Genomic DNA, 27,536 nt, shown 5'->3' on the forward strand with positions numbered 1-27,536 from the left:
TTACGGTTGTGGCAACCGTCCGCGATGGTGGTTGAGGTTTCCCATCCTGCACAACACACGTAAACTTCTCGTTTAACTGGATGATATGTTGGCTCATAGTTTGCACTGTTGATTTATTTTGCGAGGAACGGAAACAAAACAAAGGTTTAATACCCACGAAAGACAATCTTAATTCAATCAATGATTGATATTCGTACCGAATTTCTGTACACAGCTTCTGGTCCAGACAGGGTTGGATGTAGTGCTTCACGGTCGATTTCCTGTAGATTGGCACGTGGACGGTTCGTTTCTCACTGCAAACGTTTTTTCTAGAATTACCAAAGTAGACAAAAAAAAGATAGGATTAGTGATCGGAAAAAAATTATTGATCGCAACCTCGAGAGCAAAGGTGAAATACACGCCACGAATACATTTCCTGGTAATACTCAATCATTTTGGAGGTCAGCTGAAAACTCGACATCGCATATGCATTCGTAGCTAAAGCTAAAGATATCACTTCTGTGGGATGCAGAGGTGCAGAGGACGTGCCCAACCGAATGTGTCACCAGTCATAACTTTACCAGACTTGCATATATTAATGTGAGCTCTCTAATAAAAACGCTATTCGCCTAATGGACCCGCAACTGTGTTCAGCAGTTAATAAATGGCCTCTCACGCTTCTGAGCCGATGCATTCATGACCGTTTCTCCCAAGTGGCTGATTGTCTACAACATATTCACAGGAATCGAATCGTGAGCCAATCCTGCTTTGCATACAAAAAATGTTCATAAAACAACGCGACAGAAAAACAGCGATCGTAAACCAATAGCAACGGACCTGTTGGTAAGTGGCGCTTTTCACGATGTCATATTTGTCTCAATAATTATGCAGCTGCAAACGGGAAACAAGTTGTTCTACAATACTGTACTCCAGTGTGAGTACCCATTCAATCTCTTCATTCGAATGAAGTGGTAAATTGGACATTGATTTGGACAATTGAGTAGCGGAGTTGTTGCTAAGTTGATTGAGTAATGTCCAATTCTTTGTATTCGGCCAATTTATTCATCAATCATCATGACAAATTGTTTTTATGTTCTCTGTAGTATGATTGACATGTAACATGACACATTCATGTTTTTGTTCTGTCAATGTTATTCGTTAACCACAGTTATTTAGTAATCGCAATTCAATTGCAATTCAATTAGGATTGGAGAAATTCTGTTTTTTTTTTTAACATGTTCGTCGCCCCGTCACCAAGATATGGGTTACGCTATCCTCGTTCAAATTGAATAGAATTTTCAATCCGAATGTGTAGAAAAATTATAAAAATCAAATAATGTTTCTTCTATACTTTTTATTAATTTACATTACGGATGGTTAGTACCTGGGTCATGTTAAGTCAATAAAATTAATTTTTCAAGTGCATTTTGCTTGAAAAATAGTTTTTGCACCTCTTTTCCCCATGCTGTCTTTTTTTTTGCATGCTGTCAGATATTTCTCCTATAAAAGGAACAAATGTTCACCACCTCGAAAAAACACCCTATGCCAAATTTCTGCTTAATCGGACTTAAGGGGGAGCGGCGCAAAGCGGTCAAAGTTCGAGTTTTTTCGAAAATCGAAGAATCAATCAAAGGAAATCGGGTTTTTCGAAAAAAATGTTTGATGCCAAATGTATTTAAATGGGATGAATTTTTTGATGCCAAATGTCTTTAATCGGGATGAAAAATGTCTTTAAATGGGGAAAAAAATTTTTTTGTCGAAAATCGGCACTCTGTGACTTTTTTTTTCGGAATACGAAACAAGAAGTATGGTTTAGGGGGAGCCAATAAAAATAGTTATCTCGATTTTTCATCCGGAACTTGCTACGAAATGTTGATTTGCACCATAATATACCCTATGCAAAACATTAGCTCTTTCGGACTTCATTTACTGGTGTTGCACACGTTAAAATTTGAGTTTTTTGAAAACCAAAAAATCACTGGAAATCGGGGTTTTTAAAAAAATGGTTGATGCCAATCGTCTTAAAATTGCATGACACGTCGAGATTTGCAGTTATCTAAGAAAATTTTTTATCAAAAATCGATTTTTCAGGCGGAAAAAAGACCAAGTGCCAAAAAAAAACAACTTTTTTTGACAACAAAAAAATTTCAAGATAACTGTAAATTTCGACGAGTATTGCAATTTTAAGACATTTGCCATCAAATAAATTTTTGAAACCCTCGATTTTCGGTGATTTTTCGTTTTTCAAAAAAAATCAAACTTTAACCTTTGTGACTCCAGTAAATGAAGTCGGAATGAGCTCTTGCATAGGATACATTATCGTGCAAATCAACATTTCGTAGCAAGTTCCGAATGAAAAATCGAGATAACTATTTTATTGGCACCATACTTTTCGTTTCGTATTCTGTTAAAAAAAAACCCTGTGTCCCAGAGTGTCGATTTTTGCCAAGAAAAATATAGAACAACGTTATAAATATTCGACGTTATTCGATTAAGAATTTGAATTGCGATGATTATTTTGAGTATTTCTAGGTTGGAAAGTTTCTCAGTTTGTGAGTGTCCCTATTTTTCCGTTAAGTTCAACTTCTCAATCGGGATTTATAAAGTTGACTGACATTGTGGATCAAATATTCACGTGTTTTAATGTTTCCGACTCCATCAGAACCATTGTCACCGCAATGATTGCAGTAATGAAGACAATTTTGCGGCAATTGATGCAAACATGGCCCCTCCTTGATTATCTTTCTTGATGTATCATTTAAATAGAGAGATCAGAGATATCACTGTTGTTAGCATCAAACCTGACATGCCGGGGGTTCGGGTTCGATTCCCGTTCTGGTCGGGGGGATTTTTCGTCAAAGAAATTTTCTTCGACTTGCACTGTGGTCACGCGTATGCCAGAACTTGCCACTCCAGAATACATTCAAGGCGTGTTATCCGGCATAGAAATCTTAACTAAGTACTACTAGTAAAAATGACGCAAGTAATACCTACGTTGAGAAGGAAAGAGTATCACTGGGAAACTTAAGTGCCATCAAAGAACGCGAGAACCTTTATAGCATACCTGGTAACTGTCTAAGTGGGTTGGTTTAAATTCACGGTGGGCAAACAATGAAGCCTTATTTTAATGGTGTAACTTCTTTTTTGCATCAGGAATCAAGTTTCCGTTTCAATTTATATTGACGTTAAAATAAGATTGTGTACACGGGTAACGAGATTCGTGCCAGGAAAAGTAGTAGTGTGGATTGAAGCCAGGTTGAATGAAGAGGCAGGTTTGTATCCATTAGTCACGTCAATTAGAATAACCATTTGCTAGAATAGTTAATCAGTCATCCTCGCTCTCAATGCTCCTCAATTCATTTCTAGTCAACTCAAGGCATGTTGACGGCGAATGCCGAAGTAGTCCTAGTCGGAGCGAATCTACTGAGAGGAGAGTCGATTTTCATTTTCATCTTCGAATATTTCCGACCCTGAATAGGAACATATGAGACGAGATGAAGAAAATACCACGAAGTAAGCAGCACTTTTTTAATGATCCTGAATCTGATTCCTTTTTCTTCAAAATGCATCCTATTTTTACTCCTGAGCCTTGATTTATTTTAAGTACTTGTTTCGACTCGTATGCTGGATCTACATTTCAACTATCAACTACAAATTTTCAAAGATACGAATGTTTCTATTGGATGCCATAGAAAAACCATAAGAGGAAAGAATGTGAATCAATCGTATTATGTTTATTCAGCGTTATTACAAATCCAGTTCAACTTTCAACACTTTTTGAGCATTTGAATTTTCTAGTCCAACAAGGCTGCTGAGTAGGGGCCATGAAAATGGCCATCTCGATTTTTGTGCATGAAATCGGCGTTTTCAAGAAATTTTTTGATGCCAAACGGAACTTCCTTGAAAATGTTGATTCCCACGAAAAACTACCTTGTGCAAGATATCAGTTCTGTTTTTATTTTCTAAAGGACTTTAACCCGAAGGTCATTCGTCCCTGATGCATAATATCAGCTCAATCGGACTTTATTAACTAGTGTTGCAAACGTAAAAATTTGTTTTTGACGTGGGACTACGTCTAACCGGAATATATGGAGGGTAAAATGAAAACCTAAACACAGAACATGCAGGAAAAAATGAAAGATTTCGAATGCTTATAGCTCGAACATTTCGTACTGGATAGGAGAGATGTTTGCATCACTTGATAGGGAATATTTCTACGCATCTATCGCAACTAACAAAATGTTGTTTTTCATTAGATAAACAATTGAATAACTGTAAAATATTAGGCGTTATCTAAACGCCCTAACTGCATCGTTTTGATTGGCCCGATTTACGGTTTCCCTAACACAGCCATCAAAACCAAGCAGCCTTGGGGAAATCGGCATTGCAAATACATGAAAGTAGGGGGACTTTTGTTCTCATCGAAAAATGTTCCCTAACACAGACTTTAAAACCAAGCAGCGAAATCGGCATTGCAAACACACGAAAGAGCCTAGAGGCGAGTGAACTGAAAAGTTTAAACCCTCTTAAAGCCAAAAAGAAGAAAAAGAACACACGAAAGTAGGGGGAGCTTTTGTTCCCACCGAAATGTGTTCCCTAATAGAGATTTCTAAACCAAGGTGCCTGGATAAATCGGTATTTCAAATTCATGCAAGTCGGGGGTATTTTTGTTCCGACTGGAATGTGTTTCCCTAACACAGACTTCAAATCCATGAAGCGTGGGGAAATCGGCATTGCGAATTCATACAAATCGGGGGTATTTTTGTTCCGATTGAAATGTGTTTCCCCAACACAGACTTCAAAACCGAGGTTTCTGGGGAAATCGGCTCTGCAAATAAATGCAAACTGCGAGTACTTTTGTCCTCGCTTGCCTCTGTGCAGAGTGGAATATGTCTGTCCTAACATGATCTTCTAAACTTAGGAACCTGGGAAAATCGTGCAGCCACTAGAAGCGAATGAACTTCCCAGTTTCAAGCAAATTCGAGATTCGAGAAGTATGTACACTTTTGGGATGTAAACTTCAGAGGGAAATGTAAAATAAAATAATCGTTTGATAATTTTTTTTTGTCTTTATTGGAAAGATTTTCAGCCTTAGGCTGGTTCATCAAACGTTTGATAATTCTTCCGTACATATATTTTGTTCTAGTCATCATACCAAACGTAAAAGGTCCGTCATTAAATTTACTTGTAACGAAGAACAATCAATCACAATAAATGAATTGACTTTACACGGCATTTGTTCATTTTTTTCACTCACAGAGCAAATATATTGAACTCAATTGAATTTGGAAACTGTTTCATTCAATCAAGAATTTAATCAATACAAACGAATGATTGCTAAGCTAAGGTAGTTCCACGTGAACCTTGCGGTTATATCATAGATATAACCCACTCATTTTTTTTAAACGAAAATTTAAAATATAAAAAAATTGCCAAATGTCTTAAAATTGCATGAAACGTTGAAATTGACTGTTATCTGTAAAAATGTTTTTGCCTAATATTCACTTTTTGACACTCGACCGTTTCTTCGTCTAATTATTCGTAAATAAAGTCCGACTGAGGTGATATTTTGCACAGTTTTTCGTTGGAATTGACATTTTTAAGAAAGTTCCATTTGAAAATTAGGTCATTATTTACCATACATCTATTGGCACTCTACTGCTGTGCGTCAGCCACCATCTTTATTGTTTTAGCCTCACGTTCTTTCACTTTAAATTCAAAATCAAATTTTGATAGAAAAAAGCCATCTTGGTACACCAAAGAGAGAAAATTGTTGCATCTCGTGCGACGTTTTCACGCACTAAAACACATGCAGTAACGCTTTGGAGCATCGAAAAAAACACTGAGCAAAAAAATTCCGACTTCATGAAGCATTTTCCGACTTTTTCCCGCATTTTCAGCTTTTTCAGAATGGGAGGCCACCCTGAGTGTTACGCCCAGTTGTAAGTGTTGCATAAAAAATAGTTGCCTTCATGTCGCAATGATATCTTGCTAAAAACTGACAGAACTTTCTGAAGGAATGATAATTCTTACTGAAATTTAAAGTAAGTATCGGTGGCTTCAATTTCAAAAAATTAGTTTAACCGCCCAACGCGAAACCAAACGTGTCCAATTATCCAACGCTCGACGGTGATTCACACTACCTCTTTTTTCATCTCGGTCACATTATTTCTCCGGCTGCTCGCGAAACCCACCCGAGTCGTCTGGCAAAACGCTGTCCCAACCGTTCGTTTTTTAGTGTGTTTTGGGCCAATTTAGCGTCGCGACATGTCGCGATTTGCCGTTTAATCGGTTTCTTCTTCCCATTCGCCGCGGTCGCGCTAATTGCACGCGGATCAGTCGCTCCCAGCAGCATCCCCGATATTTATCCTCGAGCCGAATCGATTTCTGGTTGGGACGGGTATCGGTGTCAGTGCGTTCCGATGAGCATCAAAGTGGCGTTCTCAGCGTGGTGACGGTTATTTATAAGTGATTCAAACAATTGAAGGGTCGGCTGGGTCCGCTGCCATGCCGGAACGAGACATGCTGGGTTCGATAAAACGTGCAAAAAAAGATTGTACGTTCTGCGGAGCAAATGAGCTCCGATGATCTCGCGATCGTCGGTCGGTGTTAATGAAAAGCAATCTAGACAGTTATGGTGCGTGATTAATGTGGCAGAGATCTTGTGAGCCGGCTTAATGCTGGGAGTGTCTGTGTGTGTTCTGTTTTTTTTGTAGAAATTTAAGAATGTTGCAAATAAAACGTGAAAACAAGATCACGACGATGATCTCTTCCCGGAGAGTGTTGCATGAAATATGATGCTTTTATACGATGTGTGTTTATTGATAGCGAAGAAAGTGAATGATCTTGTTCCAGAAGTTTTGTGCGCGATATGAAAACAGATGAGACATATGGGAGGTTGTTGTAGATCCAAAAATATCATTGATGAAGTATAGTAGTATTTACGTTCGAAGAACGTAGAACAAGTCGAAATTAATGCTGTTCGTGTTAGTCCCCTCGCAAAACAATAAATTATCCTTGCCTATAGGTGATCACACTGAATTATTTTCGAGTGACACCTCGGTTATAGTGTTTATTTTTCAACTGCCAATAATAGTTATATGTCTTGGATAGTGATGCTGGTGAAAAACAAAACACTATGATGATCAACAGGGGTTTAGCCGTCCATAAGTAACCGCTATACCATAGTGTCCGTTCGGCGATCATAATATTGTGCGGCCTGTTATTGAATTGTACGATCTATTCGTTGTTGGCCTCTGCTGTACGGATTGTACAGAGATTTGTTCTGCCAATTTTCATCTCAAGGTGAGTAATTTGCGGATATTTTTGGGAAATGTTGGCCTGTGATTATTGTGCACTAATGTGGAAACTATTCGAGCAAAACTATGCGGGTGTTCGAATAAACTTACACCAGAGAGGCACAGGTTTGACGAATCAAGTGGAATCGTTAGATCATTAGTTTGTCCGCACTAACCGCCAAGATTATTCTTATGTAGTCATTTGTTTAGCAGTGCCATCGCGCAATATATTTTTTTGAAGTTTTTAATAAGAAAATAAGTGAAACCTTTCGATATCTGAACTTGTTTATGAGCACAATTCGGGGGTCGAATCGCGTTGCAACCATCTCGTACGAGTACCATAAAAGTTTATTAGAAATGGTGGCGAAACAGTGTCATGATAGGCGGTTTCAAACTTTTATCGCAAATGAAACATCTAGGTTGTAATGAATCTTTCGAGGATTATTCCGTTACCTCACTGTTGACGAAATTGATTCTTCGATCGGTATAATATTCGCGGCATTACACATTTTTTCATCATAATAAAAAAAAAAGTTATATATAGTTTTATGTAGAAACGCTTGTAGATTCCATTTTCGTATTTATTTTCTTAAATAGTTACTATTCCGCAAAGTATTGGAATTAAAAAAAAATACTTAAGATATAATCCCAAGGCTGACGTAGGACTATCGTTGGCTCAGTAATCATTTGAGTGTCCACCCAGGTTTTTAACGTAGAAGTACGTCTTTCATTAAGGGTGCCAAACCAGAAAACAGGTCACGTTTTTATGAAATAAAGTTAACGTAACGTAAATAACTATTTTTGCCGCGAACGGATTTTGGCGATTTACATACTAAACGAATCGGAAATTCGCTAAGATTTGTTCAATATGCTATACATTAGAATCCCTTGGTTTGTAAATGGTTAAAATTCATGAAAACTTTAAGCGTTTCTATTTTCCCATACATTTGTTCTGTCCATTGGTGTGTTTTCCCGAACAGAGCTGTCAATAACGAGCAACTTATCGACGAGCAACGAAGGGGAAATTGTAGGATTTAAAGTCTCCGTGAACAAAGGAAAAGAAGAAGATGAAGGGGAACACTTGCCTAGAGTATAAACAGCGGATCTTGCTGAGGCAAACTTTCATAGACGAATGAACTCTCAGGGTTGAAAGTCTCGTTAATTCAAAACCTGGACCTGGCAAACCTTCAGTCTCGTTCTGTATTCAAACCAATGAACATTGTTTGTTCTTCCTTGTTTTGCGTCATCACATATCTTTTTTTTTTTTTTTTTTTGGCAGACTTATCTCACTTCTTAACTAGGCGAACCTAGCCAGAATTTTCACCTGCCCCCGGGCTTCTGAATGCCAAAGGGGGACTAGGCTCTGCGGAATGCACGTATCTGCATGCTCGTGCTGTTTTAGTCCTGACCGAGGAATTGTCGGACAATCGCGCAGGTGCTAAGGATGACCGACTTTTGGATGCCGGCCAATTCCTTCTCGATGTTCAACACCTTTAGCGCTTCCAGAAGTGTCTTCGGGATAATTCCAGTTCCAGAGAGAACGACTGGAACAATTCTTGGGACCTCCCTTAGCCCCCACAGTTCCTTGAGCTCCACGGCCAATGGTCGGTACTTGCAGATTTTGCGACCAGATTCTGGTTCAGTGGAATAGCGACATCGATGATGGTGACTTTGCGGTCGCTCTTGTCGTAAACCATTATATCTGGGCGGTTGTGGTTGTGGGTCGGTCAGAACAGTGCGATCCCAGTACAGCTTGAAACGGTCATTTTCCAGGACAGGTGCAGGCAGGTACCGGTAGTTTGGTACGTTGTCTTCCAGTAGAGCACATTGGAGCGCCAGTTGTCGATGAACAATACGGGCCACGTTGTTGTGGCGCTCGGTGTAGGCTGCGTTGGCCAAAACGGGACAGCCTCCCATAATGTGCTCTATGTTTTCACCTGGTTGATGGCACATCCGGCAAATGTCATCAACGTCTTGATGCCAGACGTACCGCCTGCAGTTTCTCGTCGGCATTATCCTGTCCTGGATGGCTATCATGTCGGCTTCTACTACTGAAGAGAGTTCACCACGCGTTAGCCACAGATTAGATGCGGCCTTGTCGACGTGTGGCCGGTCCAGTTGATGGGGGTGGGCACCATGCACTGCCTTCTGCTTCCAAGCTGCAATCTTCTCCTCCACTGTCTGCAGATTGCAGTTGAGTTGGTACTCCGCTTGCGCCAAGTGCAGAGCGCTGTATCCTCTGTCGGCGGCGCAGACAGCCCGGTATAGCGCGTTTTGGTTGGCGCGTTCTGCGAAGTACTCGCGCAGTTGTCGTACCTGGGTAACACACAGTGCAGATATGTCGACTATTCCAAGTCCCCCTTCTTTGCGTGGTAGTGAAACTCTCTCCAGTGCCGATTGAGGATGGTGCATTCCGGCCTCTTTGAATGCTTTCCTCATCCTCCTCTCAAGGTCCTCTAGGTCAGTTTTGCTCCATTTGACTACACCAAAACTGAAGGTCAGCAGGGGAACCGCGAATGTGTTGATCGCGCGTACCTTGTTCCCCGCGTTGAGGAAAGTCCTCAGGACACAGTTCACTCGACTCAAGAACTTGTCTCGCAGCTCCGTCTTGATGTCGGAGTGGCGAATCCCGGTGAGCTGTCGGAATCCAAGATATTTATAGGATTCACCACGAACCATGTCTCTTATGAACCCGCCGTCATATACCTCGTAACCTCCGGATTCGGTAAGCTGCCCTTTCAGCAGATGGACACAGCGGCACTTGTCGAGGCCGAACTCCATGCAGATGTCCCTGCTTATGTCTTCGACAACCCGGATAGCTACACCTAGACGCTGACGTGAATCAGCGTAGACCTTGAGATCATCCATGTAGAAGGTATGGGTCACTTCTTCGTGGGCGCCGTCGCCATACCTTATTTTATAGCCATGACCGTTTCTATTGAGCGTCCTACTGAGGGGGTTCAGTGCCAGACAAAACCAAAGCGGGCTGAAAGAGTCGCCTTGGAATATCCCCCTCTTTATCTGCAGCGTTCTAGACTGCAACACATTTTCCCCATCACTGAGGTGCAGAGACGTACTCCACTGCCTCATCGCATGCTGCAGGAACCTAACGACGACGGGATCAATTTTGTAGAGCTCCAATACCCGGACGAGAAACGAGTGAGGTATGGAGTCATAAGCCTTCCTGTAATCGATGTAGGCCATACTTAGGTTCCGCTGGTTATATACCGCCTGACCGACTATGGCTGCGTCGATGATGGCCTGGTCTTTGCAGCCATGCGTATTTTTCCTGCATCCTTTCTGCTCTTCTGCGATGATGTGATGCTGTTCGCAGTGAGCAGAAACTTTGGCGGTAATTATGCTGCTCAGTATTTTGTACAGACTCGATAGGCACGTTATCGGTCTGTACTTTGATGGGTTCAATGTGTTGCTGTCTTTCGGGAGGAGGAAAGTGACGCCACGGGTGGCGAATTCAGGAAGGTTGTGTGGGTCACGTAGCACCTTGTTGAAGCACTCAGCTATCTTTGGATGTGCGACGGTCAGCTTCTTGTGCCAAAAGTTCTGGACACCATCGGGGCCCGGTGCTGCCCAGTTCCTCAGGTACCGCGAGGCTTCGCGGACATCGTTCTCTCCGACGATGATAGCTGGCATCTCTCCAATTTCACCACAACTCTCCTCCTCCCGTCTTAACCACATTTGCCCTTCGCGATGTTGTACTGGGGTCTCCCAAATACCAGCCCAGAAGTTCGTCACATCGCTAATATCTGGCAAACCTTCGCGGTAGTCGGGCTTCTCGTCGCTAATGTGGTCGTAGAATGCTTTTTCGTTATCTCTGAACATCCGATTTTGTTCCTGGCGCTTTGCAGAGTCAGAGTAACGTTTCAGCCGTTTAGTTAGGACGCTCAATTGCTGTACCAGTGTGTCGAGTTTTTCCGTCAGCTGGTGAGCTCCCAGCTGGCGAAGTTTAGTAGGCCGCACGATCACAACAACTTGGCGACATAATTTCACCGATCTGCTGCCTCTTTTGTACGCCATCAGTCTTCCAATTGCGGCGCGCTTGTTTAGGATCCGTTGCTCCAATCTCCTTCGCCATGGAGGCTCACGCCTTTCACGGAGATGTTGGAGCAGTCCGCCTCTTGGCCTAATACGGTATCCTAAACTTTTGGCGGTCGCCACAGCAGCACAGTAAACTTTCAGTTGCAGCTCCTCCATGTTCTCAGCATCAACCAAGTGCAGCGGAAGAACGTGCTCGTTCATGAGCTTTACTGCACTTGTCAGCCTGCGGGAATGCTGCAACTTCGGGATCCTGGGGCGCGACAAAGGGTCCGTGTCGCGGAACTGTGAGATCGCCTCGTCGTAATGGAAGACCAGATCGCGTAGTAGTTGTTGATCTGGCTGTGGATCTTCCGGCTCAGGGGGTTGTTGTACTGTGGCCTCCACTGGTGCTGATTCGCGTGCCCCACTCGCGAATGAATTGCTCAGCCGTACTGAAATTCGTCTCGACACATCGCTTGCTCTGCTTGTTCTGGAGCTTAGTTCTCTCTGCACCTGCTGCTTGATCTCGTCGACTTGCGTTTGGGAGAGCATATTGTTGCGTACAATCGCTCTACGCCTCGCGTTCATCGCGTTTTGGTCAAGCCTCTCGACGAACTTTGGATACGCTTCCTCGAACATTGCGAGTATTCGAGGGCGACCGCTCATGTCCGTCTCCAAAGCAGTGCAGATGTAATAGGCGCGGATCACGAATTCATTCATTTCGTGTGTCCACATGATCCGTCGCCTAGTAGTACCCACAAGTGTGGACGACTGTCGTCTGACAGTCGCAACACGCCTCGTAGGCGCAGCGTTTCGTTGGTGATGTCGATGGCTGCTGTTTCCGTGTGGTGGTAGCTCTTCGGGTTGAACCCGGCTGGTGGCCCGCTCTTGCACATCGCCCTCCAGCCGCTGGCCGCTCGCTTTTACGCCCGTTCCAGGACCAGCTCCAGTTCGGGGACCCTCCTCGGGTGATCGCATTCGTAGTATTCGTCTTGACCTTAGCTCCATTGTCTGGGTGTATCTCCTTTGCCCGGGAGACAGCGGGTTGGCAGGCCTCCATGACCCGGGAGGCCTTCCCTGGGAGAGATATAGCGCTCTGACTCGCTCGCACCCCCTCACTTAGCCACTTTCGACACCCGTTCTCGGAGCCAAGACCAGGTGTGTGTTTCCAGTTCACGCCCGATCTAAAAATGTCGTCATATGATCTTCGTGGAGGCGTGAGATAGGAACATTTGAGACCAACAGGTAGGCTCCTACCCTAGTGTTGATCCCCATTTTTTTTTTTTTTTTTTTTTTATTAATTCGTTTATTTTTACAGGCTCAGTTACTTAAGTTTAAAGGAGCCGAATTCTTAAATATGTTTTTAAAACTATATATATATATAACCAATTTTCTTACATCTATGGTTAGTAAGGTGGAAAACCGATTACTCGCGGTGTACTCGAGTTTAGAAGGGTGACATATTTTTAGGAGAAGGATGGGATATAAGGAAATTGTAACAATGTTGATGAGCACTCAATTCTTAAATCTATTCGTATATCTATAGTTTATTTACATTTCAACTTATTCTACTATTTATAGCAAGGGGACGAATTACCCGCAAAGGAAGGAAAGGAGGGTATAAGGATGTAGGGACAATCACACACGAAGATCTATAGCTTTAAGGAAAACATATATATGATCACATATCTTCGTTTCGGATTGAGCTGTGGACGCCACCAAATTATTCACTCGCTGATGTCTCTGGCATTGCAATCATTGTATCAAACTGACGCCATTGCATTAAGGTTCTGAGCTACACAATTGTGTGGGGAATCATCAAGCTAGGCTGTTGTCGGCTCACCAAGAAAATAAATGTTCCGGCAATGTTTACAGAAAAGGCTTCTGTTGAGAAGAGCGCAAAACGAAGATAAGTGTGTGTATATTTAATTGCTTCAAGCCATCGATATATGGATATTTGCAGCCGTAATAAATTTCTACAAAAAAAGCGGTAATAAACAAGGAGGGGAGATAGCGGGAATGAAATATTTGTGCTAGGATATTAGTAATGAATCCCTGCTGAGGCAAGTATTTAGTTTTTTTCCAAGCAATTAACACGTTGACTGCCACGTCAGTCACCGTAACTAACACTGAGATTTCGTTCAGGCCGCGTCAGTCGCCGGTGACTGACAGTGTAACATATGATAATAAAGGTAAATAATATAAGCATATAAGCACATAAACATTCCCTATCGAACAGAAATATTTTTCACTACGATAAGAAACGATGGTCCTAATACGTTTGAAAATGTCCATCTAATCGCTATAAAACCGTGGCACTCAACGTGTTAACATTGTTTGTTTTCCGTCATCATAAGGGCTCCGTTGGTGCCTTTGACATTACATCACGTTATGGCGAAGCAGACGTTGAGGTTGTACTTCAAAAAATTATTTGGGGAATACCAAGCATCTCGAATGTCGTACTGGAATGTTATAAGTTATTTGGGTTCGCGTGTCAGTCGTTGTACGAACGATCCCTAGAGGTACGATTCCACTGAGGCAATAATAAAATAACATGTAGCATGATATTTGATACTTGTAAGTGTTGTCATTGTGGTTGTTTCCATGCGGTGCCAAAGATATATTGATGTAGTTATGAGATGTCGAATAATGGTGCTGGTGCAACATGTATATAATTGACTGTAGCCGAGTCTATGTCAATTGCGAAAAAGGCCACCGGAATAGCGTTCGAGGTAAATTCTCAATGCATTGACATGCAATAAATTGCGAGATACGATCAGCTAGTGTATTGTTCTGCGAGGGCAAGAATGAATCATCAATCAATTATAGTCAACTGATTCTACGATGAAAAAACCATTTCGGAGATTATTCTACTAAGCAGTTGTTTTTAAAATTTCACAGCATTATAGAATAATATCCAAAGTTATAAACAAGCGACTTATATAAAATAACAGCGTAGTTCTACGTCAACAATGCGGTCGTATCTTGAGCACAACCGCATATTTTTTTTTTTACGCGGGAGATACGTACCTCGTAAAAAAATTCGCGTTAAAAAACCGCGTTGATTTGAAAATCCGCGCAAAAAAACGCGTAAAAAACCGCGTTAATTGTAAAATCCGCCTAAAAAAACCAGGTCACCTAAAATCTACGTAAGCATCGTGATAAAATGCGGCACTTATTTCCGCCATAAAGAGAGAGATATGATATTGCTCAAGTGTTTTTTTACGCGGTACCCGTACCCGTAAGAAAACAGCGTTAATTGGGAAATCCGCGTAAAAAACCCGGGTGTATTGATTAAACCAGTGATCGAATGTAACAATTGCCGAATTCAATTGCGAACAAATCTCAATTTAGGTCAATTCATGCATTGCGATAAATTACGTTTTTCGTTGCAAGTCTGACGTATGCCATGATTCTAAATATAATTCAACATTCAAAAACTATTCAACTACAAAATTCAGTCGCACCTTAGCCAGTAATGAGCTAACATTATGCGTTGACGTTTATTAGGGAATGTTGTTCCTGTGCCCATTGCTTGCTCCGATCAGTGAAAGCATTCTGTACAATGAAATATGGGTTTATCAAATTAGTTGTAAGTTGCATCGAGTTTGATTGTCCGTTTTGTGGTTTCAATTTTTAGTAGCAACTACGATTCGGCAGTTACCCAGCTAGCAACCCATTGGCGGCGGCGGTGTTTTATTCGTCATGAGCATCAAGATATTTCCGTCGAATCAGAACTTTAAGTTCAAAGCCTCAATAAAATAAAGCAACAAGAATTATCAAAAGGAAATGAGAAGGTGTAGCCCCCGTTTTTCCGGTTATGTCCACGAAATTATCCACCCATCTTTTAAACGTTAAAATCTAATGTTGTGTAAGATTTTTCAACGGTGTATTCAAAATGTTATTTCTTCTAAACATTTCTCCTTAAAGCTCCTAAACAACTTTGCCGTATATTTGAATCGGACGTCTGGATTTTGGGTCGTGATTTTTTTTAAAGAAATAATGATTCTGCACACGCCCTTTTAAAAATCAGTCGTTACTAAAATTGGTCATATGATAATGAAAATTATGATTTTGGGATGTTGCCACCATATGTAGAAGGTTAAAAAAATCTGAGAGGGTCTCGTCAAAATCTGCCGTTTTTCGGCTGATTTGGCATGGAATTGCTCTAGATTGGGAAATAAATAAACGGTTTTGAAATTATTTATCAGGAAAATTAATGGAACAAAATATCGATTATTCTTGACTGAACTTAGTAACTATGTATTTTTCTGAATACACACAGTGTACCAATTCCGTGATTTAAACTATGTACAGTGAGCACCCATCATTCGCGGGATACGGTGGCAGGGGCACCGAGGATTTCGGAAATCGCGGATAAAGCAATACAAGCAATACAAAATGAGGTGCACCATTTCCTACGTTCGCATTTTTGATACCAGTGCATAATGGTCCAGGAGGTGCATTTAAGTGAAAATAAGCATTTGGAGCTCGACAGTTATTCTCTAGACAAAAACTGTCTTCGATAAACTTGTTACATATAAATGGGTGGCCACCCATTCGGGAAAAGCGGGAAATGCGGGAAAAAGTCGGGGATCAAATACATCGGCTCTCTAATAAGTTATTGCATGTGTTTTAGCGCATTACAACTTTCTAAGCAGTGTGAATCTTTGTTTTTCAAAAAATCGTGTCGGCTAGGTAAGGAAACAAGAGAAGAATAAGCTTAAGGAAAGCCATCCAAACTTTAAACGGAGTTTTGCATCAGTTTTCCGGTCAAAGATGTACGAGATTGTCGCACAAATCAAAAATAATGTGGGAATTAATCTTCTTTCAAAAAATAAATAAAATATAAATATTCTTAAAGAAATCACCTTACAGAAACCATTCTATTGCTACCTGGAAGTATTAAAATTGCATTAGCAACGAAGGGGTCCTAATATTTCGTACCAGCTATCGTGAGTTCTACTGTGGACTTTTAAAGAAATTGTTCATACAATCCCTTTTGACATATCGCACTCGTTACCTAACGTGTATGACCCCGAATGTGATCGTCAACTTTCCGGATATAGCGAAGAAACGGACGGAGTTATGCTTGGAAGTATTTGTCGATATACAACATTTGCCCGGCATTTGTGCAGATAAAGTGAGTATGGACAATTGTGTCCAACGTCTTCTGCTGAAATTGTATAATCTGCATATCAAATAAAAGATCAAAGATTGCCTAACTCTTGGATGGAAATTATCGCTCAGTCGCAGAAGGAGCTTCCAGTTTTGACTTTGTTTGTGAAAAAAGTTCTGAGCCTATCGCATGGCAATGCATCATTGAAGAGAGAGGATTTTCTTTGAAAAGCACGAACGAGGCTAGAAACTCGAAGATTTTGGTTGACACCCAGAGAGATGCAGTCTTGATGGTAGAGAAAATTAAATGCTCAAAAAGTGTTGAAAATTGAACTGGATTTGTAATAACGCTCAATAAACATAATACGTTTAATTCAACTTCTTTTCTCTCATGGTTTTCTTATGGCATCCAATAGAAACATTCGTATCATTGAAAAAATATCTAGTAGTTGATAGTTGAAATGTATATCCAGCATACGGCTCGAAACATGTCCTTAAAATAAATCAAGGCTCTGGGGTAAAAATGGGACGCATTTTAAGGAAAAAGGAGTCAGATTCTGGGTCATTAAAAATGCTACTTATTTCGTGTTATTTGTTTCATCTCGGTTCATATGCTCCTATTCCTGCTAAGCATTGTTATTCAGCGTTTTTTTTAACAAGATAGATTTTCTGTGTATTTTTATTATGGTTTTCACTCAGGAACTGATCATAGAAGGTATCCGGGAAATGCTCGGAATATGTTTGGATGTGACCAATGAAGTTCTGGTCAATTATTCTAATAAATGAAACTTTTTGAATTCGGAGTAAGTAGAGGTGGGGTGAATCTGATACGTTTGAAAGCGATTCAGGTTCCAGATACATATATTCCAGAAACAATTCCGTCCGTATCCAATATCAAAGCAAAAATCTGGTGCTGAGATACACACCGTCCAATTTTTCGTCACATGCGGAACTTGGATACATAAAGTAAAAAAAACATTCCCAATTCGGGTTTCAAAAATCAAGTTTTAACTAACGAAACGACACAGTATTATTAAATTTCGTGAAATCATGCGGGAATTCAAAAATTAAAATTGGGTGGCCACCCTGTATAATAGAGCGCTCATCTTTATGTAATCAAAAATAGAGTGACCAAAATTGAAATAAAAAATATAACTTTCTTATCTTTATAGATAGAGGTGAACATAGTTCGACAACGTTGTAGTCCCAGGTATTTGAGACATCTTTGTAAAACAAAGTTTTTCCTCATCTCTTGAAATAACCGATATAGCGCCTTTTTTTAAGTTGCGTTAGGGTCACCATGACAAAAACTGTTTTTGCTCTAAATTTATATTTCAAATTCTACTTACAAACTGTCTTCGAAAGACTTTTTGAGCTTATTAAAATAAACATTTTGCTCAATGAGCGTACGATCCACGGTACTTTTCAAATGAACCACGGTTCAAAAAAGAACCGCGGTTCAAACAAGAAGTCTCAAAAGAAAAAAAGTTTCAAACGAGAAGACAAAAGAGTCTCGCCTCAAAAATAAGCCACTGTTCAAAAGAGTCTCGGCTCAAAAAAGAGCCGTGGTTCAAAAAAGAGCTGCTTTTCGAAAAAGTCTCTCCTAAAAACAGAGCCGCGGTTCAAAAAAGAGCGGGTTTTCGAAAGAGTTTTGGCTCAAAAAAGAACCGCGATTCAAAAAAGAGCCACTCGAATGAGTCGGCTCGTTTCAATGAACGAGCGGCTCTGAGCCGATCACTGAAATGAACCGTTTTACCCACCCCTACTTGGGGCTCAACTGTTCCTCCGTTTTGGGTACGAAATTATTGGAGTAAATCCTCCGTTTGAGGTTCGCATAAAATTAAGCTTGATGTGGGAGATATGTTTGACGTTATGGCTTACCTCCTTGATGGAGGACGTTAAGTATTCGGTTGCCATCCAGCTCCAGGTGGACCAGGAAAATGTTTTTCACCAGTAGTAGGTACTCAGTCGCTCAGTCACGGCCGGCCTCAACTGACGCTTCTACATAAAAATGTCTATTTTGGCCAGGTACTTCTTATCGTTTGGCCAGTTGCTCCGACCTTCCGGCCCAGAATACGGAACGAAGAGGCCACTTTGCTCTCGGTCTTCCTCTTCAGCTTCTGCTGCACTTCACGGTCGCTGAAATTTGGAAAGCCAAAAATGTTTTTCCGGGACGACACCAGATCTCGACGTTTTATGCATTTTTAGGTCATTTAGCATCGAAAAAAAAATTCGCACAAAAAGTTCATTTACACTCCACTTTGAAAGTTTTCGAGGATCAACAAACCAAAACTTTGAGCGCTTTGAGGCATCCCTAAATCATGTCCGATTGAGCTGAAACTTTACACAGGTAATTTTCTGGGCCAAAAACAAAATGTACATGATCGGTTTTTGAAATTCGATGATGAAATTTTTTCCATGCATCCATTGTCACTCTATTCGACATATGTATATATAACTCGAAAACGAAGTAATACACCTCTCTGCTTTTTGGATATGTCATGTACAAAACCATCAGCTTTCGAGAAAAAAATATATAGCGCCCTTAGTCCCGAGACCGTGTTCTTCTTCTTCAATGGCACTAACGTTCCTAGAGGAACTTCGCCGTCTCAACGTAGTATTACTTGCGTCATTTTTATTAGTACTTAGTTGAGATTTCTATGCCAAATAACACGCCTTGAATGCATTCTGAGTGACAAGCTCTAGAATACGCGTGATCACAGTGCAAGTCGGAGGAAATTTCTTTGACGAAAAATTCCTCCGACCGGATGGGAATCGAACCCGAACACCCGGCATGTTAGTTATGACGCTAACCACTCGGCCACGGGAGCACGTCCCGAGACCGTGCAAACCATAAAAAATAAATACAACCAATAATTACGAAAATCTTCGCTTTTCTGTCTTCAACATGATGATGAAAGATAATCGAAAGAGGAGTTTTGTTTTCAATTTAACTGGATCATTTTCGAAGTGTGTTTCGAACTTATACTGGAACTTATCTATCCTTCGTTCCATGATGAACTGTTCTCTTCCGATCAAGCTCATGAGGAGCGGAAAATATGCATTCATAACAGAGTGCGAATGTTTTACATGCATCAACGCCTGTCAGGCCTGCTTCTTCTTAGCATATATTTCACAAAATTATCCACCACTTCATGGATTGGAAATCTTCACGGCATCATTGGTCGCCAGTCAAGTCGGCAAAACACAACATTCCGGCATTGGAACAAATGGTAAAAACCAAAGCTAGTTCTTCCGTTCGTTCGATTCTGGAGAGTGCTGCAAGATCAAGTTCTTAAAATAGCACTTGCACAAGTCAATGCGAGAATCAAGTGCTACCCTTCTCGAGATGCGGATAGGATTACACTTGCTTCGCCCCGTTAGCAGAACTGCGTGATAACGTACCCATGATTAATGGTTTGTGTTTTAGAAGCATTTTCCCCCTGCATACCGTTCGGGCCGTTTGTGGACTCACGTCATTGATCATGATCTTCAGTTCAGTGCGAACGATCCTTAAATGAAAACAAATCCACGTCGGTCGTTCATCCAGCCCAGCTGTTGGCGAATTGCGAAGGTCGGAAGATAAACGCTAATTAAAATATTATGCATATACCAGCTCTTTAATTAGATTTCATCGGAATTCAAATTAACAGGTGATCAAGCACGAGGAGAGCAGAAAGTTGGCGGTGTAAAATGACTTACCGATCGGCGGCAATCATTATATTGCTTGAGATTTAATTGAGATATTTTTGTTCCGATGTACCATTGGAAATAATCTTGTTGAGAGTGACAAAACGAGTGTAATATGAATTTCTTACTGTACCAATCCAATTCTTATGAGATCTAGTAGAAATGGTTTAGATTTTGAGTTCGAATATTGTGCGGGAAATTGAAATATATATATGTCTGTCTGATTTTTATGGACTCGAAAACTACTGAACCGATCGGCATGAATATTGGTATGTAGGGGTTGTTGGGGTCAGGGAAGATTCTTATGATAGTTTGAGACCCCTCCCCCCTCTCCAAGGGGGGGGGCTATCATACAAATGAAACACAAATTTCTGCATTACTCAAGAATTAATCAAGCAAATAAGACCAAATTAGGCACATGGAGGTTTTAGGGTGCAATAAATGCCATACAAATGAAACAAATGAAACACAAATTTCTGCATAACTCGAAAACTAATCAAGCAAATGGAGCCGAATTCGGCATGTGAAGGTTCTAGGGGGCACGAAACGTTCCTATGGTAGATAGACACTCCTCCCCTCACTCTGAAGGACAAGGGGCTGATAGTGTGATTAAACGCACTTCTATATCTTCTTCTATCTATATAAATAAAAATAGATCACCATGTGTTGATAAGAGCAAAACTCGAGAAATCCGATTTAGGGCTGTCTTTATTCTATCATATTTTCTGTAACAAACATTTGTTCCATGTAACGGATAAACATGTTATTTGCAAGTGGTTGAAAAATCTTGTACGAGAATTGTGTCTGAAAATAATCTGATATTATAATGTCGAGTTTGGTAGAAGTACTAGGAATTTTATTTATGGTCCCCATGGCCTAGTGGTAAGCGTTGTGCTGAATTCTATCGTCATAGATCGTTTTTCTGGCTTGCACTGGTAAAGGGGAACTGTATAGGGTGTGGTGGGTTGATCATTGGGCATTGCCAGTCCCCAAGAAAAGCCACAAAAACCCGGAAACAGCTCCTCTAAGCGAATTGACGCCGCTATAAGCGTCTTTGCCCAGTCCTGGTGGCACTCGGGACGTAATGCAGCAGTATCACTATGGTACTCCTGCGAGATAGTGGGGTTGGTCGCAGGCCTCACAAGCCGCAACACTAAAACACCAAGCAACGAACGATACACAAGAAGATTTGAACCGGACTAATCAACACAGACCTAGGCGACGAAAATGGACTAACGATTGGAAACTCGGGACGTGGAATTGTCGATCTATCAATTTCATCGGAAGTACTCGTGTGCTTTCCGAACTATTGAAAAACCGCAAGTTTGACATCGTAGCGCTGCAGGAAGTGTGTTGGAGAGGATCTACAGTACGAACATTTCGCAATGGTCATACCATCTACCAGAGCTGCGGCAACACTAACGAGCTAGGTACAGCTTTCATCGTGTTGGGCAATATGCAGAAGCAAGTGATTGGTTGGTGGCCAATCGACCCAAGAATGTCCAGATTGAGGATTAGGGGCTGATTCTTCAACATCAGCATCATTAACGTCCCTCACCTTGCAAGTCCAGATGATGACAAAGACGAATTCTACGCGCAGCTGGAACGCGAATACGAACGCTGCCCAAAACATGACATCCACATCATCATCGGAGTTTTCAATGTCCAGATCGGTAAAGAGGAGGAGTTCAAACCTGTAATTGGTATGTACAGTGCACATCAGTTAACAAATGAAAACGGCTTAAGACTCATCGATTTCGCCACCTCTAAGAATATGGCCGTACGCAGTACCTTCTTCCAACACAAATTCCTCCACCAATACACCTGGAGGTCACCCAATCAAACAGAATCTCAGATCGACAATGTTCTGATAGACGGCTGGCATTTCTCAGACATAACTGACGTCAGAACCTATCGAGGCGCTAACATCAACTCGGACCACTACCTAGAGATGGTTAAGATGCGCCCAAAACTCTCCGCTGTGAACAACATTCGGTACCGATGTCCGTGACGGTACAATCTTACGCGACTGAAACAGGCAAATTTCGCCGAAAACTACGCACATTCGCTTGAAGTTGCGCTGCCGGAAGAGGAACAAATTAACGTAGCTCCTTTTGAGGACTGTAGGAGCATGATTAAAACAGCCACAAACAGCGTAGCGGAGAACATTCTAGGACAAGTGGAACAAAGACGACGGTACGAGTGGTTCGATGATGAGTATCAGCAAGTGTTACAGGAGAAGAACGTTGCGCGGGAGCTCATGCTGCGTCAAGCTACCCGTCAGAACGTGGAACGATATAGACAGAAGCGGAGACAGCAAACCCAACTCTTCCAGGAAAAGAAGCGCCGCCAGGAAGAGGAGGAGTGTGAAGAACTCGAACAGCTGCACCGTTCTCAAGAGACGCGAAAGTTCTACCAGAAACTCAATGCATCCCGAAAAGGCTTCGTGCCGCGAGCAGAAATGTGTCGGAATAAGGATGGGAGTATACTGACGAGCGAATGTGATGTGGCCGAAAGGTGGAGGCAGCACTTCGATGAACACCTGAATGGCGTACAGCGTTGGTGCAGTAAATAATGAAGATGTACCACCCCCAACGATAGGTGAAGTAAGGAATGCTATTAAACAGTTGAAGAACAACAAATCAACTGGCAAAGATGGCATCGGAGCGGAACTTATCAAGATGGGCCCGGAAAAATTGGTTAGTTCTCTGCATCGGCTGATTGTCAGAATTTGGGAAACAAACAACTACCGCAGGAGTGGAAAGATGGGGTTATTTGCCCTATCTTTAAGAAAGGGGACAAACTAGACTGTGAAAACTTTCGTGCAATCACCGGGCTTCGTCAAGGTGATGGTCTCTCTTGCCTACTGCTCAACATTGCGCTAGAGGATGTTATGAGACGAGCAGCGTTTAACTTGCGTGGTACGATTTTCAATAGACTCAGTCAATTCATCTGCTTCGCTGATGACGTAGACATTGTCGGCAGAACATTTGAGACGGTAGCTGAACATTACACCAGACTTAAGCACGAAGCAGAGAAAATTGGACTGAAAATCAATGCGTCTAAAACCAAATACATGCTGGCTTTTGGATCCGAGCACGACAGGGCCCGATTAGGTAGTAGTGTAATGATGGACGGCGATGAGTTCGAGGTAGTGGACCAATTTGTCTACCTTGGCTCAATGGTAACGTCTGACAATGATACCAGCCGCGAGATCCGGAGACGCATCATCAATGGGAGTCGTATCTACTATGATCTCCACAAACACTTAAGGTCAAACAGACTTAGCAGTCGTGCGAATTGTTTCCTGTACAAAACGCTCATAAGACCGGTTGTCCTCTACGGGCACGAGACGTGAACAATACTCGAAGAGGACCTGCGAGCACTCGGAGTCTTTGAACGGCGGGTGTTAAGAACCATCTTCTGCGGTGTACAGGAGAACGGGGTATGGAGGCGAAGGATGAACCACGAGGTCACGCGACTCACCGGCGAACCCAGTATCCAGAAAGTGATCAAAGCTGGAAGGATACGCTGGGCAGGACATGTAGCAAGACAACTATCCTGCAAAAATGGTGTTCATCGAGAGTCCGGCTGGTACGAGACGATGAGGAGCACAACGAGCAAGGTGGTTAGATCAAGTGGAGCATTACATGGTGAGCACGGGGTGCCCGCGGAATTGGAGGGAGATAGCCACGAACCGAGTTAATTGGAGAAAAATTGTGAATCAGGCCATGTTGTAAAGACGTTAAGTCAAAATAAATAAATAAATAAACTAGAAATTTTATAGTAAAAGGTAATTTTAAAGGGTAGATTGGAAAATCAATCAATGAACAGTTCTGCGATTGGACCCATGAACGTGCGCTTAGTAAAAAATCGTGAATGTGATAACGAAAAATACATTTTGGGCGGGACGAAGTTTGCCGGGTCAGCTAGTAACAAATATAATATGATGCATATATTTTCACCTGCTGCCTGCTTTTTGATTTAAGGATAGAGCAGAATGTGTTCTATATTTCGATATCTAACATGAGATTCATGAGATTTGAATTGTTCATTGAAGCCAAATGTGGGCAGACCGATTATATTTTTTGTGAGTTTTCCATCACTGGTAAATATATCACTAATCTGTTTAATCCACATAATCTTAACAGCCTCTCGTATTCTTATTCAATAACATTTATGGAAAAGACTTATTCGTAACCAATACTGTAACCTACATAGTTTTATCCCCAATCATATTTATCTTCGTTCTTCTTCACAGCCATATACAGAAATTGTTGAGCAGATCATTAAAGCTTCTTTAAACCCGTTCAACCCGTGCGGTCTTGTTTCAACGGTCTGCTTTATTATTTTAATAGAGTGCGAAGAATCCTTTAAAGTTCGAAAGAATCATCAGTGAGCCAGCGGAAAAGTTGCGTTTTGTTTCCAGCTCTGTCAATTTGTACCGCTTGTTCAAGTAATATCATCCACATCGGTGTGTTTGTCTTCCTTTTGTTTAATTTACATTTCAGACATCAACCTCCTTCGCACAGCTCCATCATCCCACACGATGTTAATCCGTTACGTTTCCCCCCCCCCCCATGTAGCAAACGTCATTTCACAGCGTTTAAGTTTATCATCTCGGCAAGCGTAAGCGCATCATGGACGCGCGTCTTTCAGTCTTTCAACCAGCACCTACAACTGATTACGATTGCTAGTATACTGCACATTCTTTCACATCGTCATTTTCATTAGTTTCAGTGAATACGGTTCGAGTTCTAACGAATTTTTCATTCGAAATAAGATACTTTGATTCGATATTAAAGCCTTTCATTTTCATTTGATGATTGGATAATTTCGATTCGCTGTGAAGAATGAAAAGAATGGACGTGAAGCGAAACGAGACTGTATGAAGGGGTCTCTATTGAGCCTGAAGAGAGAGTAGCACTATTTTCAGTCTGCACGAGTTCGCAGCAAATTGAAAGACGATAGGCTCATTATTGAATGACAACGTGTCAATTGAAGTGAAATTGCATGGCTCTGCTTGAGATGGGTCGCGAAGAGGGAAAAATGTTATTCAATTTATTATAGACCAGCATGTTTTCTCTCCAGCTGGACGAGTCTACCCAGCAATGAAGATTTGTTGTTAGGGTATGTTCGATATATTAAAAATGAAAATATTGGCCAAGAAATGATTTTTGCTACATATATTAAGACTGATACCAGGAGAATCGATCATTCAGATCGTGTAATGGTTTTTTTGACCGACAAAACTACTCCATGGAAGAAGATTTGGACTGATGGTGCACCATCTATGGTTGGTCGTCATCGTGGTTTTACAGCTCACTCAAAGTTACCTCTGCGTGAGGTATTTGTCATTCACTGCGTGATTCACAGAGGGCATTTAGTAGCAAAAAATCTGAGCCTTAGATTGCATCAGTCTTTGTTATATTTTATCAATGCTATCAAAAAGCTTCGAAGCTATTCCTTGAACACTCGATTATTTGCCCAGCTATATGAGGAAAACGACGAAATATTTACTCGGTTACCTCTACATAAAATAAATCCGTACTCTATCACAGCCATGGAATGAGCCAAGATGATAAAGCAAGTGAAGTTGATTATCTTCAGCACAGATGAGGAGCTCAAGCAGGAGCACAAACAAGGTTGTCATAACTTCTGGTTACAACGCAACATTGAAACACAGTATAATACGATGTGGGAGATTGCTGAAAAATTTCATCTCATCTCATCATTTCATCAGTTTTTCATCATCATTCTTGTCTAAAAAGGCTTCAGCGTAATCACAAACAACCCAAGACCGAAGAAACTAAAGGGTGTTTCACATCAAATTGCATCACGGAAAAAACGCTGTAGAAATTTAATTTTTAGGAATTATATCTTCAGCTTTCGCTTATAATCAGATAAGAGTGTATAGATCACGTTGGCCATGCTTCACTGTCAATTTTTCGTAAATTTGGAAAAATGTCGTCGAACGAAAAAGAGCGTGGTGAATTAATCTTGTGCACTCATTTCGAGAATCCGAGGTTGTCACATCGGGACATCGGTAAGATGCTGGGAGTCGTCCAATCTACGGTCAGCAGAGTACTAAAACGATACTTCGAGAACCTAACCATTCTCTCTCATACCGCATCGTACCGCAATCGCACGTGCGCCACTGCAACAGAAGTGCATATCCTACCCAATACTTCTTTTGCATATTTATAAATATTTATACACCACTGGAATTGGACAGTGTTGATGTTAACATACTACTAAATTCTAGCGTAGCTCCGTTTGCATTCATATCGTAGTGCAACATACCGCACCTGAAAATTCATGGAACTCATTGAAGCAAGATGAATAGTTTAAATTTGTTTCCTAATAAAAACATGACTGAAAATGAGAAGAATTAGCAGATATCTTTTGATTCCACTAAAAGATTTCTGCAAATTTCTTCTCCGTTTTTCTTTACAAGAATTACAAACATTAACATTCATTAGGGAGTGACCAAAGATTTTTTTTACTTCAAATAAATTTCAATAATTTACCATTCTCACTCCCGACATTCTTCCGAAATGAAACGTAAAAGTGAATATGTTGAAAGTCAAACTCAGATACACTAAGATAAGGAAACTGTTACGCTCAGGCTTCTCGCATAAATTACATCATTATGTAATTCGTTACATGTATCATTTTTCCTGGCATTACACATAAGGTGTTTATTGCGGTTAAATTATAGACAGAAATTTCAACTAGCAATGAGAAATCTTCACATGCTAATATAATGAAGAAATTCCTCTTCGATTAAATTCCTGCATCTAAATGCACGTTTTTGGTAGTTCCTAGACCCATTAACATATTTTGTTCTCCTCATAGTTTAGCATTTTATATAATAAGAATATTCACGAAGCGCAACGTAAACGTGTAAACTTCTCTTATACATGCCGACAAAAGTGTAAACCTACCGTTCTGAATCATATTTCGGACGCTTAAGGCATATGATGCAGAAAACAGGTCTAAACTTCATGCATAGGTATTATTTAGCTGATATGTTCAATAAATTAGTTCAATATGCTTTTAAGCTTTCTACTTTGGTACCTATTTGATTGAAAACATAGAAAAAATCATCAAATAAAACGCTTTTCAAATGAAGCGTATAAAAATCAAACTTCGGACACTAAATCAAATTTCGGACAGATTGAATTCAAATTTCGGACACTTTATTTTGTAGTTATTTGAACTAAAATTACATTACACTTGATTATATTTTATAGTCAACTGCGAAATACTTACCAAGCAATCACAGTAAACTGATAACGATGTTGAGAGCTGATGAAACACGGGAGAAATTTAAATATTGATGAACGGGTAAATTCTACGTGCTCACGCTAAGCAAACGTCAAACACAAACGATAGTGAGTAGTGTTGATAGAT

The 27,536-nt window shown here is 41.0% G+C and overlaps 1 protein-coding gene across 2 annotated transcripts in view; it reads right to left on the reverse strand.

The window, feature by feature from the left end:
- The window catches only part of LOC129771128 (protein HEG homolog 1), a 57,697-nt gene that overhangs the window by 10,287 nt on the left and 19,874 nt on the right, over positions 1 to 27,536 (reverse strand). For both annotated transcript variants that reach the window (XM_055774494.1, XM_055774492.1), the window contains exons 2-3: positions 198 to 308; positions 5 to 105 (exon numbers count right to left, since the gene is read on the reverse strand). In XM_055774494.1, the coding sequence (XP_055630469.1) occupies positions 5 to 105; positions 198 to 308 (212 nt within the window). The remainder of the gene's footprint in view (positions 1 to 4; positions 106 to 197; positions 309 to 27,536) is intronic.

This window comes from Toxorhynchites rutilus, chromosome 2 (genome assembly GCF_029784135.1).
Source record: "Toxorhynchites rutilus septentrionalis strain SRP chromosome 2, ASM2978413v1, whole genome shotgun sequence".
Taxonomy (NCBI): Eukaryota; Metazoa; Arthropoda; class Insecta; order Diptera; family Culicidae; genus Toxorhynchites; species Toxorhynchites rutilus.